The 16362-nt window shown below is 42.8% G+C and overlaps 1 protein-coding gene across 5 annotated transcripts in view; it reads left to right on the top strand.

Annotated features, from left to right (window-relative positions):
• Nucleotides 1-15779, top strand: part of pde1cb (phosphodiesterase 1C, calmodulin-dependent b) — a 40153-nt gene extending 24374 nt beyond the window's left edge. For 4 of the 5 annotated variants that reach the window (XM_085929715.1, XM_085929714.1, XM_085929712.1 and 1 more), the window contains 17 exons: nt 1215-1328; nt 1740-1922; nt 2492-2558; nt 2847-2963; nt 3656-3796; nt 4590-4690; nt 5504-5632; nt 6058-6159; nt 7093-7213; nt 7768-7849; nt 7946-8066; nt 9071-9246; nt 9667-9873; nt 10191-10253; nt 10507-13241; nt 14396-14587; nt 14870-15779. In XM_085929715.1, the coding sequence (XP_085785841.1) occupies nt 1215-1328; nt 1740-1922; nt 2492-2558; nt 2847-2963; nt 3656-3796; nt 4590-4690; nt 5504-5632; nt 6058-6159; nt 7093-7213; nt 7768-7849; nt 7946-8066; nt 9071-9246; nt 9667-9873; nt 10191-10253; nt 10507-10526 (1744 nt within the window). In that variant the 3' untranslated portion in view covers nt 10527-13241; nt 14396-14587; nt 14870-15779. The remainder of the gene's footprint in view (nt 1-1214; nt 1329-1739; nt 1923-2491; nt 2559-2846; nt 2964-3655; nt 3797-4589; nt 4691-5503; nt 5633-6057; nt 6160-7092; nt 7214-7767; nt 7850-7945; nt 8067-9070; nt 9247-9666; nt 9874-10190; nt 10254-10506; nt 13242-14395; nt 14588-14869) is intronic. The other variant, XM_085929713.1, reaches the window with a different exon arrangement.
• The last annotated feature ends 583 nt before the right edge of the window (nt 15780-16362 follow it).

Genomic DNA, 16362 nt, shown 5'->3' with positions numbered 1-16362 from the left:
CATTTCCAGCTCCCAGTTGGAGAGATCAATTGGTTGCCGCTGAAATGTTACAAATGAACCTGTTACAAGTATGGTGGCAAACATGATGATTCACTACAAAGTGGGAAACTCTCACAACTTGAAAATGTTAATTCAGAGTCCTTACATCACACATTTGAACTGTCTTCAAAAGATGCTTTATTAGTCACTCCGTTTTTTCTAGCCATCCCCTTTTGTCAACCTGAAGCTCGGCATGATGGATTTGAGACATGATAAACCGGAATGGTCAGGGGTCCATCTGTTTTTCAAGGTTAATTTGTCCACCCACTTGAGCCGGGTAAAACAATAAACGGATAAGGATCAGCTGCCGACGTTGGATAAATGTTGCCCTAGCTTTCGGCATTGGCGGTCAACTGCTATTTCAGATTGTCATCTTTATCGAATCGGTGCAACTACGTGAATCCGCCGACGAAATTTTATTCTTTAGACATTCCAGTCGGGGGGGATTGATGCATGCCGAAGCCTTCGGTTAGAAGGGAAAATACGGCTACTGTCAGGGTACCTAATCAATGAGAGCATCTGAAACCTTTCCTCTTAATAATTCAACAACACACGTAGCCTGCATGGGCTTTCACCATGAGTGATCACATGACCCTCCAGCTAGCAGCAGGTGGCATCCTGCAAGAGGCAACGGTGCACAATACCAATAAAGTTGATTCATTTCTCTTTGTGTGCTGGCATTTTTAATAATCGATAGAATGCTTGATAAATAATATTCAGCAGTAAAAGCAAAAAAATGAAGCAAAAATAATGCCCTAAATTTACAGTGCTCAATAAAAGAGCAATGCATCGACTGATACCAACGTCAACTGCCATTGACGGCTGCGGAAAGGCAAGTACACGTTAGAGGTTAACGACGGCCGCTCCCATCCAGCGTGACTGTCAAAGTCGTCTACCTGTATAGATAGATGGAAGGAAGGCAGCTAATGTTTAATGTTTTTAATTACCCCGTGTTTGACCCTTTTCAGTGTCCCTAGAGTCGCTTAAATGACACTGACTGACTTTGACTTAGCATGAAGCATTTTACATTACTGGTCATTGCCACAAGGAAAAAAAAAAAAAAACAAGCAGCCAAGGCAAAGCAGATGACTCATATTAGTCAGTTAATGGATCATGTCAACATGACAGCGGAGTTAATCCACTTTGTTGACTGGCTTGTTGAATGTCTGTTTTAGATTAAGATGTCTGGTCAAACAACTGGAGAGAGGCGAAGCTTCCCTCGCCGACCTCAAGAAGAACCTCGAGTATGCCGCGTCTGTGCTGGAATCGGTCTACATCGAGGAGACCAGGTGAGCTTCGATATATCTGTCGATGCTTTTTATTCTAATACGGATGTGGACCAAATGTTTCGTGTTTCGACCCTGATGTGGAGAATTTTGTCGGTGTGTACGCCACCAGTTGCCCGCTGGTTCCGACTACGAGATATGTCCAGGATTATGGAATTATGTAAACCTCTCCGTCATGTGGGTCCAAGCAGATTAGGGCCGGCGATAGCACGAGCACCCAAATTGTGCTCGCTTCATAGGCTTTAACGCTACACGTCAAGCAAAACATTGGCGAGAATGTTGTCACACATCAGGGCATTTTAAGAAGCCAACTTATGTAAGATGTGATGAAATTCGACGGATGTGGCTCGCTAGGATTTGGCTTTGATCCCCTTGTCAGACCGCCGCTAGCCGAATTTCAAATTCTCCTTTCAGGCGCTTGGTGGACACAGAGGATGAGCTCAGCGACATCCAGTCCGAGTCGGTACCGTCGGAAGTGCGTGACTGGCTGGCCTCCACCTTCACACGCCAGATGGGCCTGATGCTGCGACGCAATGAGGAGAAACCTCGCTTTCGAAGCATCGTCCATGCCGTCCAGGCGGGAATATTTGTTGAGAGGTAAAAGGAAGGACAGTGTTCATCAATATGCACATAATCTGCTGTTTACTGGGGAAAATAAAAAAAATCACCCACCCAAACCATGTCTAATATAAAGGTATTGCTTTGGCGTCACATTTGTCCCTAGTTGTTTTTTTGTTTTTTTTATATTTTATTTTGACTTGCGATAACAAGCTATCGCAACGAGCATTGTACCTGAACTCTCACAACTCACTTCACGCACAGCAGCACTTATAAATAGCCAAGAATTCATCAAAATGGAAGCTTCAAGCTATTTAATGCTACTCCCAGTTGAAGTTTCCTGTCAAATTAAACATACTAAAGAAGAGAACCACATGTTGAGTATTTAAAATGACTACTATTTCCCTTCAGAAATTCTGCATAGTGCGAATGCTAACACACAAGTCAAAACACTACTGACACGCTAACAGCTAGCTTCGGCAGTTGGCGTTTTCGAAGCAACACATTATTTATACGTTCAAACAACACAGAAGCAACACATTTAGACGAATAGGCATATATTCTTTATATATCTTTATATCAGAATGTTTTTTATCTCATCCAAACAGGATGTACCGACGCACCTCCAATTTGGTGGGACTCAGCTACCCCCCTTCCGTCATATCTGTGCTGAAGGTATTAAGGCATGCACTCCAAAAACAAACATAAGCAAATAAGGAATAACATTTTGCACACAGTACCTCTATAAGGTTGGGATCACGCAAATTCATATTGTTGCTCTCGGGCAGAAAATACGTTCAGTTTAATATTTTGTCACAATAGGCTTGATATGCACTCATGTTATTTTATTTAAGCAATTTAAATGTTTGAACACGGCTTGAGAAAAGAGCAATTAACACCCTTGGGGGGCGGGGGGGGGGGGGAACAGAGTGTACGACACATTTTTTTTTTCTTCTCCCACAGAATGTTGACAAATGGTCATTTGACGTGTTCGCTCTGAACGAGGCCAGTGGCGATCACGCGCTTAAATTCATTTTCTACGAGTTGCTCACCAGATACGACCTCATCAGCCGTTTTAAGGTACAGTACTACCTTTATCTTCGAATATTAAAGAAAAAAAGGAAGGGGGGGGGGATGTACAAGACTGTAATACTAAAATGATTTTTGTATATAGAAGCAATAGATGAAAAAGAAAAACAAGCAGCCTTTTACACATTACGCTATCTGTGAAGCTATTTTTTTTTTACTCTAATAGCTGAGGACACTCCATGTAGTGACAGTACGCAAGTGTAAATGATGAAGGCAATGAAGCTTGCATAAATGTGTAATCACACTCCAAATGGTGCACAATCCATTTTACGGCACCGGCCCGAGTTGCTGTGGGGCAATGGTCTATAACACGATGCGTGTACCAGTCAGACGAATCGGAAAATCCCTTTTTCAGTGTCACCCAGTAACACAACATTCTGTCTGCCCGTCTTTTCATGAGTAGATGTGCAAATCAACACAATCGCCATTTTGGTTGGAAGCAGCCATTTTAGGGCCATTTCTGGGCATCCTTCGAAAGCAAGACTGCATGTTAGGATTTCCTCATCTTGCCACGTTTTCAAGTTGGATGTGGGCGGAGCATGTCATCAAATCAATGCAATGGGATTTGCCATGAAAAAGGCTGTGATGAAAGTTGGACTCCAATAGCAGTTTCACCAATCCATCCAAATTTCATTTCATCGCTGCTCCCAGCACAACCTAACTTTGTTTTCTCTGCTCACCAGATCCCGATTTCTGCAGTTGTGTCATTTGTTGAGGCCTTGGAAGTGGGATACAGCAAGCATAAAAACCCCTACCACAACTTGATGCATGCTGCTGATGTCACACAGACTGTTCATTATTTATTACTCAAGACCGGCATGGTGGTGAGTATGTCGGACTTTTATTGCTTAGGCCTCGGCACAAACCAAAAAAAAAAGAAAAGCAATGAACAAGATCCTCATAAAAATAATCCATCAGTTGGCAAATTTGCAAATGCCAGACCGCAATTATGTTTTAGTTTTTCCTCCACACAAAAAAACCCACCACTAAAGTCTTCTCATGGCCAAATTCCATTGAGCCACCCCTCGCTTGCACAGTGTTTTTCTTTCATCACCCTAATAAGATGGCCGTGACAGCCGGCGACATGCTGCTTTTTCTGCGGCCTGTGACTCGCACAGGAAACCGCATTAGCGCTGTGACCACAGGGCTCCCGGGAGAGCCTCGCAAGAGCATTTGTCATTCCGCACGCCCTCCAGACTCCATTAAATCAACAGGTCATTCATAAAGCAGGACTACGTGCAAATACACAAGGGGCTCCCTCTTATTCTTGATATGGTATTCAGATTAATAAGTAATAATAATTCTAAAATAAGGTTAAAAGTGTGCCATTATCCTCCAGGGGCTAGTCATTCAACTAAAATGTAAAAATGACACATCTAGTATCTAACTTGTCTTCTCTAAACTCTCTTCTGACCTTCCCCCCTTGTCTTCTCCATCACCCGTTTGTTTCCATCCATCCCAACCCGTAATGTATTCCCGCCTCCGCATCTTCAAAATTGAACCTTCCTTGCTTTTCCATTCACTGCCTTCCCATTTCTCATCACTTCATTGCTGTCTATTATTCTTTTTCATTCATGACTGCCCTTTCCGTCGTATCATCCCCACCGCCACCCCAAGCATTGGTTAACTGAGCTGGAGATCTTTGCCATGATCTTCGCAGCGGCCGTGCACGACTACGAGCACACGGGGACTACAAACAACTTCCACATTCAGACAAGGTAATGGATCATAAAATCAAAAGCGCCCGGCTCTTGACTCCGAGATCGATGCCCTCATTTACGGAGGCGAGAGAGGTCCTTTACGCGCCCGAGTGCCTTTGCAGCAATAACATAAGAGGAAGGACAAGAACCCAAATAGAGCCTGTAAAATAAAGACGTACGATTTCAATGTGTAAGGGAAGGAAGGGCATTCAAAGAAATGTAATTGCTACTTTAACATTAATGCTGACTTTTTTTTTTCTTTTTCGATGGAATCGTTCATCCCGCCCGGTGATTAATGACACCCCCTACCTTGCTTAATAAAAATATTAAAAAAAAGCAGAATGACTTGAAATTAGTGTCAAAGATAGGAATATTATATGACTGCAATGTTTTATGGTGACATAAATGATGCAATCATTTGTCCTAAGGGTTATTAATGATAACTAAAAACTTGAAATGAGTCAAAGCAACTCAAAGTCAGGCAAGTTCCAGTCACGTTGAAGTGATAATTGCAATACAGCTTTGCATTGCACAGTAGAAATGAGTCCGGGCGGGACGTGTTGAATCGTGACGTGATTTCCATTTAGGCAGCAAAGTAGTTAGGCCGCCATTGCAATCCATTAAGTCTTCACGCAATTTAATCTCATTGATATCAACATTAGACTGATCTCATTCCATGTGGACCATTCAAATTCCCCAACAATTAAAAAAAGATGAGTTTCAAATATTATCAGAGCTATCTCTCTAATTAAAACCAAAATCGGCGAGTCGGGTCGCTCACCGACGGTCATAAAGATGATAATGGACTATTTGTTCGGCATCCTCCCCCAGGTCCGACACGGCTATCTTGTACAACGACCGCTCGGTGTTGGAGAGCCACCACGTGAGCGCGGCCTATCGCTTGCTGCAGGACGACGACGAGATGAACATCTTGTACAATCTCTCCAAGGATGACTGGAGGTCAGAACGAACGAAAGAAAGGAAGCCGGGGGAAATAAAATACAGTAAATAAAATTAAGAGAATAAATAATAGGAAGCGACAATACAAAAGTTCAGGGGCAGGACCTCCGTGTACACATTACGCATTCATTGCAAACTCGCTTTTTTTGTTCCACGGGAACTGACAAGCGTTTTCAAGGTCCAACAGTTCTGCACTCGCTGAAACTGTGATCATATATTAAAGCAGACAGCAGCAATCCAATTTTCATAGTATGAGCTTGGACCTGTCAAAGAAAAGACATTTATAAATAGCTCGCAAAGTCTGTGCCGGCTGCTGGCTTTTTGCTGCAGCAAGCTTTTAATTCTTTTTTTTTGTTTTGTTTTTTAACCCCCTACCCAGGTGTGTGACACTTCTTTTTTTTTTTTTTTTCTTTTTTTCCGCGCAGGGAGCTACGTGCTTTGGTGGTGGAGATGGTGCTGGCCACTGACATGTCCTGCCACTTCCAGCAGGTGAAGGCCATGAAGAACTTCCTGCAACAGCCTGAGGGGTCAGTTGACTTTATACTGAAGTTTTAATCCACAAGCTCCACTTGGCGAAAGATAGAAGAATTGTGACTGAGTGAAGAGTGCTGACTGGATGTTATCCTCCCATCACACACACACACACACACACACACACACACACACACACACACACACACACACACACACACACACACACGCACGCATGAGAGATTGCACTTTGTAATGCTGAATGGACTGTAATGTAATTCGAGGCCGGCTGCTGCAGGCCTGACGCAAATGGGATGAGGTGGAGAAATGCGAGCCGGTCTTTTTCGCACCCCCCCCCCCCCCCTTCCCCTCCCTTCTTCTTTCCCTTGATGTTTAACCTTCCATGTGTGTTTTTCTCCTTTCCATTTTTTGTGTGGAATCCATTTGTCAAGCGTGACCAGTTTTGAATGCTATCAGAAGCACCAGTCATGCCCGATAATGTGAAATGATCTTCACAGCATATTGCAGTGAAACAGACAATTAGTCTTAAGCGGGCAATCACGTTTTTGTTGTTGTTGACCACCACATAGTGGATTGAAGAGTTTTTGTCAAATCTCAGGTCAAGGCAATATTTTGGTGCCTTTAAAAAACTGAAGGATGCAGGTGTTGTGTGTTCCGCCTTTTTACCCAACTGTCTTCCTAATTTCTCCTGAGTCTTTCCTTATGTTCGCCCACCTGTCTCTTTTTGCTTTTATTCATTGTACGCTCGAAGCAAAAATTTGAGCTACTTAATGGGAATCGATTGAAATGTGCATTTGGAGGCCCCGTTGTTTAAAGCACAACAGAGCGACTACAGTGTCAAAGTGTCTCACAGCAAACCCGGTGAACTCCGGCTAGCAATTAGCATACAAGTTACAAAAACGGTATTGCTTCTCTCATTTCTACCACTTTGCTATATTAAGTGACGCTTCATTTATTTCCATCTGCAGCATCGATAAACCCAAAGCCCTGTCCTTACTGCTGCACACCGCCGACATCAGCCACCCGGCCAAAAGTTGGGACCTTCACCACCGCTGGACCACCTCCCTGCTGGAGGAGTTCTTCAGACAGGTGAGCATAACGGATCAACACCCCCCCCCCCCCCCCCTCCCTTCTTTTGTAATAAATGTTGTGTGCGAAATGTATTTCAGAGGGCCACCGCCATTTGCTCTATCAATGATAACAAAAGATGATCGCTGTGGAGGTCAAATGAACAATGTGCCCTCATTTCACTCTCCTCCATTATCAAACATTCCTGTTGTCAATATGGCTCTTTTTGTTTTGGCGGTTGGGTTGCTATCACAAGCCTTTTTTTTTTTTTTTGCCTCGAGGGAGACGTTTTGTCAATAAACAGCTTCTGCGCACAAGGCCAACTCCCACCTCTATTTCTTGTGTGTTCAAAAAGGGAAAATGAAACGCATTTTTTTCCCCAAAGGCGGTCGGCGTGCCGAGCAGGTCATCAAGCCTGTTGAACGGCGTAGCGAGAGCAGGGCCGCCCCCTCCCTTAAGAACTCGTACAATGTGAAGCTGGCGCATTTTGCACCGGGGGGGATGCATTAGCACAGTCGTAAAATTTTGCCCTGAGCAAGAGCGTGGTTTTCATAAATGATGCTTGTGCCACCCAGGGGGACAAAGAGGCTGAGCTCGGCCTTTCCTTCTCGCCGCTCTGTGACCGAAAGTCGACAATGGTGGCCCAGTCCCAGATCGGTGAGTCACAACAGCATCTGTGGAACAAAAAGTTGACCGGCAATTCATCCCAAAAATGTCTCACTTGCTTGAAACCTCTGACGTGATCTCACGCAGGTTTCATCGACTTCATCGTGGTGCCCACTTTCACCGTACTGAGCGACATGATGGAGCGCATTGTCACGCCGCTCATCGACGAGGCCTCGCACTCGGGTCTGGCGGGCTTCCGGCGCTCCAGGTGAGCTTAGTGCCGAAAGAGGGACACCATTTTAAGATGGTCTTCTTTCAGAAGTGACCATACACAGTGTGCACAATTTATTTCTGTTCTGTTGAATTGCCCTCATATTTCACTCAGCACACGTCTCAAAAGTAATTATCATTCCGATTTTTCTGCAACTGAAATGGCAATGTGGAGAGCTGCATAGAGCCCATTGCCATCCCGCCCTCCCAAAAAAAAAAAAATCCATCTAATGACTAACTACTAGAGTGTCCTAATGAAAAAAATGATCTGTGTAAAAGTCCACATTAAGCCTCCCTTCAGCTTTCACATCAATATCGGCCTGCTTATCAGTGCGCTCAGCAGCCGCCTTTGGGGGAGGGGGGGGGTTCTAATTGAGCATAAATCTCACATGGCCGTGGCGATTTCTGCTCACCTGATGGGCTGAAACGCGTCAAGTCTCTTCATCTTCCATCATGCCGCTTATTGCCGCTTTCGGTTATCTGTAACTGTCTGGCCGTTATTGCTCGCCTCTCAGCGCTCAGACGCTGGCGTCAAGACCAAAGTGAATCATCTCAACGCACGCCGGATGGATCGCTTTGCCTCGCTCGCGCGTCTTCGCACGTTCCCCTTGCCCGAAGGATGAATGCTGCCGATTTCAGGGACGTCCCGTCTTCTCTAATCCCATCACAGAGCTGTCACATGATAGGACGCTGCTTTTAGTAATCTATTCTATTGATGTGGGGAGGCCTACGAAACCGATTTAATCTAATCACAAGTTAACAGGAAATGATACAAGTTAGGCACTCGACTGGACTACACACATCTGGCCCAAATTGTGTAGCACTTTCCGAGCATGAGCATTGGGTCATTGTGTAGTCAGAAGACCCAGCGATGAGGTCTAGCTACGAGCTGATTTGGGCATATTATCCCTCAAAATGTCAACTTAATTTTCTATTTTTACTGGTTTCATGTGAACCATGTGCCTGGTTGGTGGTCTGAGTTCCTCTGCTTTGTCTGAACAGTCTGAACAGTATTAGCTCGGAAGAGGCCAAGAGGCACAGCGTCAAGAGCTTGGCCTGCGACAGCTGCTCGTCGGGTCAGAGCCCCCTGCTGGCCGTGGACATGAAGAACTTTAAAGCGTTGTGGAACGAGGAGGTCTACCAGAACAGGGAGCGATGGAAAGCGCAGGCCACCAAAGGTGCAGTTTTTTTTTTCCGAAACCAAACAAAATGGAAATGCTCATTCATATTAATGGAAACATTTTTTTGAGTTTCAGTCCATCACGAAGAACTGCTCGTTTTTTTTTTTTTTATGTTTAGTATTTACACTTGCAGCATCTGTTTACACCCACACGATTTCGTACACTCATTTCGTACGCCAACTCCAAGGTTGACTTGAATACAAATCCGAAGCTTTATTTCAACTCACTTTTGTTTCCTTCCCACTCTTTAAAAAGCAACCTGGCATTATTTACTTCCACAACCCATGAGCTGGTAATTTGCTCTTTAATCAATCAAATAAGACTTTATCATTTGGAGCAGAAGTAGATTTCAGATTTAGATCTTGCATATGTCTTGCGAAAGTCGCTTCCTAACCCGCCGACAACATCTAACCTCAGAGGCGGAGGAACGGGCCAAAAGGGAGGCGGAGGAGCGAGCCCAGCAGGATGACGCCATGGAACCTCAGGAGGACAGCCCCGACTCGGCCGAGCCCAAAGACAACCAACAAGAAGCGGGAGACCAGGAGGCTGAGTCAAAGCCAGACGCTGAAGAAGCGACATCGCCGCCTGGGGGCGCCACACATAAGAGTCCCTCGCTGCAGAACGGTACGCTTGTATTTGTTCTTGGACTGGGTGAAGCAGCGTGTGGCTCACTTCATATTGTTATAAGCATGCAGATTGATACAATTTTGTGTTTCTAATCACCATGTTGATTTCAAGTGAAACAGCAGCTGCCATATTAGTTTGAGGACCTTGTTTACTGCACTCGAACTACTTTGTGTTAAATCTTTGCTTTCTTGCCAGGAATACACTAACGAAAAGGATTTTCATGCATTTCAAATTTCACTCAAAATCCAAGTGTTTGGATTTATGAACATTGGTCAAGTTGTATTTCAATGCATTGCTTGCTTTTGATGGCTTAGGAGAGTTATCTGAAGGCGCAGACTCTCCCGGAAGTGAAGAGACCAAAAACATGGCAATTGATGGTGAGTGGATGAAAACAATATTTTACGATGTCCAAACACACACACACACACACACACACACACACACACACACACACACACACACGACAAACCTATTCAGGGCTGGTCTGGAATGTGTCCACATGCTAACTGTAGATTTTTACATTATGGGAATTTTTTTTATGCAGGTTCCAGTACACTGCTAAGATTGAAGTTATTTGTTGCACATAATTAATTCAACTCCTCGTGTTTTCCCATTTTGTCTTTGACACAGCAGAGGTGGCTATGGAATGAAAACGCCGACCTGGACCACGGAGGATGGGAAAAGCCAATTATTTGGACTTTGTCGCCCTCTAGAGGATCACGCTATACTGACTGACGGCTTCACTTTAGGAGTTTTTGTTTTGTACATATTCTGCCACGATTTAGTCCCCTGGACATCTTAGCAACTTTTACTTTGTAGTTCTCCATAGTTTCTAGCTGGGTGAAATGTTACATTTAAACTGCAAAGAGGGGAAAAAAAATATACATGTTCTTTTTGTGTGTGCGTGTGTGTGTGCATCCTATTCTTTTTTTTTTTTTTTTTTTTTACCCAGAATTTTGTTTGGAAAGTAAATGGCTCCTATTGCTAACGCAACCTGTCACGTAAAACTCTTTTTATTTTTTTTTTATTTTTTTCAAAACAACATATCGCACATGTTTTAACTTATTTGTTCTTCTGAATGCCTTGTCTTGTTTTTTTTTTGTTTTTTTTAAATGTGCTGCTTTTTCCCTGCTCCACGACTCTAAGATGCAAATATTGCTGACTGTGCATATGTAAAATAACAATTCTCCGCTTTAGCTGTTATTGTAAATGCATACTTGTAGTTAAGCGCCAGAAAAATGGGCAGTATTTGCATTCCCTATTTAACATAATTGTGCACTTGTGCAATATTATTTGGGTATAAATCCATAGTGCCAAGATGTTGGCATGTGCTATGCTTCTTTTTGGAAAATAGACACAAAAAGGGAGAATTGAACTGACACATTTCTAGGAATGAGAGAGAAGCAATTATTTTTTAACCTTATTTTTCCTGTTTGACATGTTTTTTTTATGATAGGGCGACGTCACGTGCTGTGAAAAGTTACTTTTCTCTCGATCTACCTGTGTGCCTCTTACTGTTACATGTAACTGCACCTGTAGGAACCAGCCGTCATTGTTCCTGCAACTCGTTGATAATGTTTTATGTGCTCTTTTCGTGCCGTAACAGTTCTCTTCCTCTTTGCCTTTTGTTTTGCCATTGTTTTTCATTTATTTTACTTTCTGATATTTTATTGAGTGGCTTGTTTTTAATGTGATTCTTTTCCCCCATTCCTCTTTTTTTTTTAATGCTTTTTTTTTTCATTTGACATATTTTCATATTTAGAAATTCATTTTTTCTTTCATTTACTTCACTTTCAATTTGTTTTTTGTGCTTCAGTTTTTCCAATGTGTTTTTCAGTCTTCTTATTGTTTATTTACTAATAATAATATATTGGATTGCTTTGTTAATTTATATTTTATGTATTCATTGTTTTCATTTATTGTATAGTGGGTTGCATTATTTTATTTTATTTTTTACTCTGCCCCCCATATTTTTTCAATCACTTAAAACATTTTATTTCTTTTGTCTAGTTCCTATGACCTGTTGCAACCTTTCTCGTTCTGTAACAATGTGTTTATGTTTTTTTTTTTTACAAGTGTATTATGTGTGTGTGTGTGTGTGTGTGTGTGTGTGTGCTCTATAATTTCCTCCTTGTGTTTAGAGCAAACGCTTGTGACATTGTCAAGTAATCTGTTTGTTGTGCTTTTCCATGCTCTTGCTGTATTTAGCAGGCGTCGTCGACGACATCATTGTTGGATTTCTTCTCCACGTGGTGTTGTTTTAGTAACAATCTGTTCCCCACGCTCGCACTCCATCGTAGATGATTGATCTCAAAAGTCTCGAGGTCAGGTGGGTGTGCGAGGTTTAAAAACAAAACAATGCCGGTAAATACTTAATGTGTATTTCTGATCTCCTCACTGTGACCTGCTCAGATTATGACCTGTGTGCATGTTGAGAGAGATGTGGTGGACTGCTTCGCATTTCAGGTATTTGTAACCTGTAAAAGACCCGATAGGAACATTTTGTGTCATTCCGTTTTTATTTGCAACTCGATTTGATTGTTCATTCATTCATTTGTAACTTGGTTGCCAGCAACACAAAATCCATCGGACAATTGTGCCTTCAGATAAGAGTGTCCCCACTTAGGAATTCTTCAATACAAGCCCATCACTTGAACTATTTTTTGTTTTTTTTGCATTGATTTGCTACCACAAACTTGAGATACAAGTGATGTTGGCACCTGTCAATTCTCAAACTAAACTTGAAAGCAAGATTTACATCTTGTGTGTTGAAAACAACCACAAAACCTTCCTCTAGGAAAGTCTTAGCTTAATGCTATCATATATTGGGAAATTCCATTGATGGGCTAGCACATAGCATCGATAGTTATAGTTTTAAAAGCAATGAATGTTTTCACACAAATGGTGGCGCAACACATGCACACAATCCAACAGTACTCGTAGGTACTGTTTATATTGAAAAAATGAAAAAATATAGTTTTTTTAAAGTGGTAGGCACAAAAAAGTGAGGTTTAGGGCCTTTTAAAATATAGTAGGAATGTTTGATTATTGTTGCTTGAGTACAAAATCACAAGATGGATGCCAAACAGTCCACCAAATCTCTCACGTGAGTGAGTGAGTGAGTGAGTGAGTGAGTGAGTGAGTGAGTGAGTGAGTGAGTGAGTGAGTGAGTGAGTGAGTGAGTGAGTGAGTGAGTGAGTGAGTGAGTGAGTGAGTGAGTGAGTGCAGGTGTGTGAGTGCAGGTGTGTGAGTGTCACTGTTTCATCACGGCCGCGGGTGTGTGCCACCATGCTATGTGACTGCACAGCTGTATCAATAAAGTGGACTCAAAGGGCTCAGATCCTGTCAGTATGTCTTTATTCGAGGTAAGATGCCTTCTATATCCAAATCTGAACCATAAAGGCAGTGGCCGCTAGAGGGAGCCAACGCACCACCGGTAGTACCAAATCACGCTCCGCAACAATCCATAGTGGTCGACATGCATATTCATGTTGATGTGCAGAGATGGCGGAGGGCGACAAGCAGAAGGCCAATGTTAATTCAATTACACGCCAGCTGTTCCCCTAAAAGCTCGTGTTTGCACTGGAACACACGTCTTCTATTAGGCCAGGAGCCCCTTGCAGCGGTAGGCTGCCAGGATGCCACCACTTCTTCTTCTTCTTCTTCTTCTTTGGGCTTGCGGCTGATTTACGGAGCCTTTGTTTTGCACCATTACTCTATTTAATAGTCAATCTGCACGCAAGTGAGATGTGCAAATGAGCTTGTACGCTTCTTTCCAAACATGCTGTGTGTGTGTGTGTGTGTGTGTGTGTGTGTGTGTGTGTGTGTGTGTGTGTGTGTGTGTGTGTGTGTGTGTGTGTGTGTGTGTGTGTGTGTGTGTGTGTGTGTGTGTGTGTGTGTGTGTGTGTGTGTGTGTGTGTGTGTGTGTGTGTGTGTGTGTGTGTGTGTGTGTGTGTGTGTATGTGTGATAGGAAATAAAGGCGTGCACGCGCACACACGTACACTTGTCTTATATGGATGTGAGTTCACTCGCTTTATCCATTGCACGCTTAATAAAGCAAACACATATTTCACACTCGACGTTGCTGCTTTACATGTGCAATTGCGATCCAACCATCCATCCGTGCGAGTATGGGAGGGAGGGGGCGGGGGGGGTCTTTTGTGCTCCACCCCACCTCCTGTCCCGTGCAGCTAGCGTTTGCTGGAGGAAGAGCAAGGGATGGCGAGAAGGTGTCCTCCACCAGTTTGTCCTTCTCATGCATTTGTGTATATGTTCTGGTCTTCCTATATATTTGCCTTTTCCACTTCTTTATCTATTTGATTCCAAACTTTATGATGTGTTACTGTGTGTATTCCCACTTTGTCGTTTTGAGGCCCAGTTGTGATTTTCATGTGTGCATCAAAGACAAAATAAGATGACTGGTATGCAAAGGAGGCATCAAGTGTAAACTAATTCAATTTGCAATGAGTGATGGAGACTGGATGTGCATGTGTGTGTGTAATTGGGAATTGGCTGCAGTGTTAAAGAGGCGAGCTCGTGTCGATCGAGTGGGGAGGAACGAGGAAGTGCTTCTGTTGGCAGCCCAGCTTTTACTTCCTGGAAGCTTTTCAGGATGCAAACTTGCCAACTCTTCTCCAGCCGCCATTCCGACGGCAGGGAAGACCCCCAACTTGCTCTCATGCAGACGTCAGATGTCGCTTGCCAATCCATGTAAGATCTCCCTTTATCTTTCCTGTTTGTTGGAGTGCACTATTTTATGTGATCATATTGATTGATATTCTTCTGTCCTACTTTTTCCAAGTCATATTTCGTCCTTCAAATTCCTGTTTCCAAATGTGTTAAATTAATTTCAATTAAAATGGATGAAGTGTTTCCTATGCGACTGGTGACAGTTGCTAAGCTTCGAAGTCTGTCACGTGACTTTATTAGTGGCCTCTAAAGTGAAAGTGTGCCTCACATTAAAAGCTCACTTGATGTCACACTTTTTTTTAGCCCAAGAGGAGGAAGACGAGGACACTTAATGAGAAGCGTGGAGGAAGTAGGGGATTCTCACATCAACGCCTAGAGTGTCGATTAGGTGGGAAAACGCCTGTCAGTCATCTCAGCATCAGGTCGGAAAAAAAAAAAATTGCCATAAAAAAAATGTAAAGTTATTGGAGTGTTCTTTGTTCTCAATGTGAGGGAAATTTCAACTTTCTATGTCACTGCAATGTAGTTTATCCTCACACACTTTAAGCAGTCAAAATTAAAGTAACAGTTTTTTCCTCATTCCCAATTAAAGTTTACTGTAAATATAAAACACAACAAATTTAAACAATTATGTATTCAAACAAATGCTTCAAACCAACTTCATCATTGATTTTGATGAAAACTTGCTACTTTAATGCAAACTTACAAAATGAAATGCTGTAAATGAGCTAACAGAAATGAGCATGGATGTTGCTGTATTTAAAAACTTGCAAAATACTGCTACCTTTGACCAGCAACAATCACAGAGCGACAAGTATAGTTGCCGCCAATTAACCCTTCATATTTCTAAATAAATTCCAAATGAATGGTAATTAACATCTATTTTGCATTGCTCAACTCTTTTGCAAGGGATTGGTGCAACAAGAACATTTAGGCATACAACCTAACAGTACTCACAGATATCCTTTATCATCATCCCCTGTGTAGAATATTAGTGCCGTACTGATAAGCAGAGAGATGAGTTGAGCCATTTCTATAATTGCACGCCCGTCCCCGCTGCAATATGATTGTCTGCTGCATGAAAAGTAAAGCTCAAATTTTCATTTGTTTCAATGGGGAAAGATGATCTGAGATACAAATATGATCATGCGATAAATGAACGACATATCTCAGGGCTTCACTGTTTTTACACACAAGCTATTAAAAACTTAATTTTGTGCAATTTGTCTCCAAAATCTGCATGTTTATTGCACGTTTCTGTTGTCACTACAATTCATCATCGACTTTATGGAAACCCTACATAAAACTCATTAGCAAATAAATAAAAGAAGCTGACACATTTTAGCCCCAAAAAAAAAAAAAAAAAACACCAAAAAATATTTATCTTGTCGCTCGGTGAAGCGACAGATTGAGCGTGTGTGAACAGATTGCCTTCGCTTTGAGGGAAAAAAAAAAAAAAAAAGGGTGGCGCGCCCCCGGCAACATCTCACACGTCTTGCGACAAACATCTTTACATTCTACATTTTCAACAACACATCCATTATGCATGACGCCAGCCTGCACACCCACGGAAATACCTGACTGCCATCCATTGTCATATAGAAATTTCGTGTGTGTGTGTGAGTGGGAGGTGTGGCCAACCCGAGTGCCACAGCATATGGAGCTTCTAATTGGCTAGAACAGCACAGCTGGACGACACCGGTGACCCTCCGCTAATCATTCCCACAATCCTCGGCGTTCCTCCTCCTCGCCCGCCGGCGGGTGTGTGTGTGTCAGGGTGTAGCAAAGCGACCACT

Source organism: Syngnathus leptorhynchus, chromosome 14 (genome assembly GCF_054491065.1).
Source record: "Syngnathus leptorhynchus isolate UIUO chromosome 14, UIUO_Slep, whole genome shotgun sequence".
In the NCBI taxonomy this organism is placed as follows: domain Eukaryota; kingdom Metazoa; phylum Chordata; class Actinopteri; order Syngnathiformes; family Syngnathidae; genus Syngnathus; species Syngnathus leptorhynchus.
This window is presented reverse-complemented; position numbering and strand designations above follow the sequence as displayed.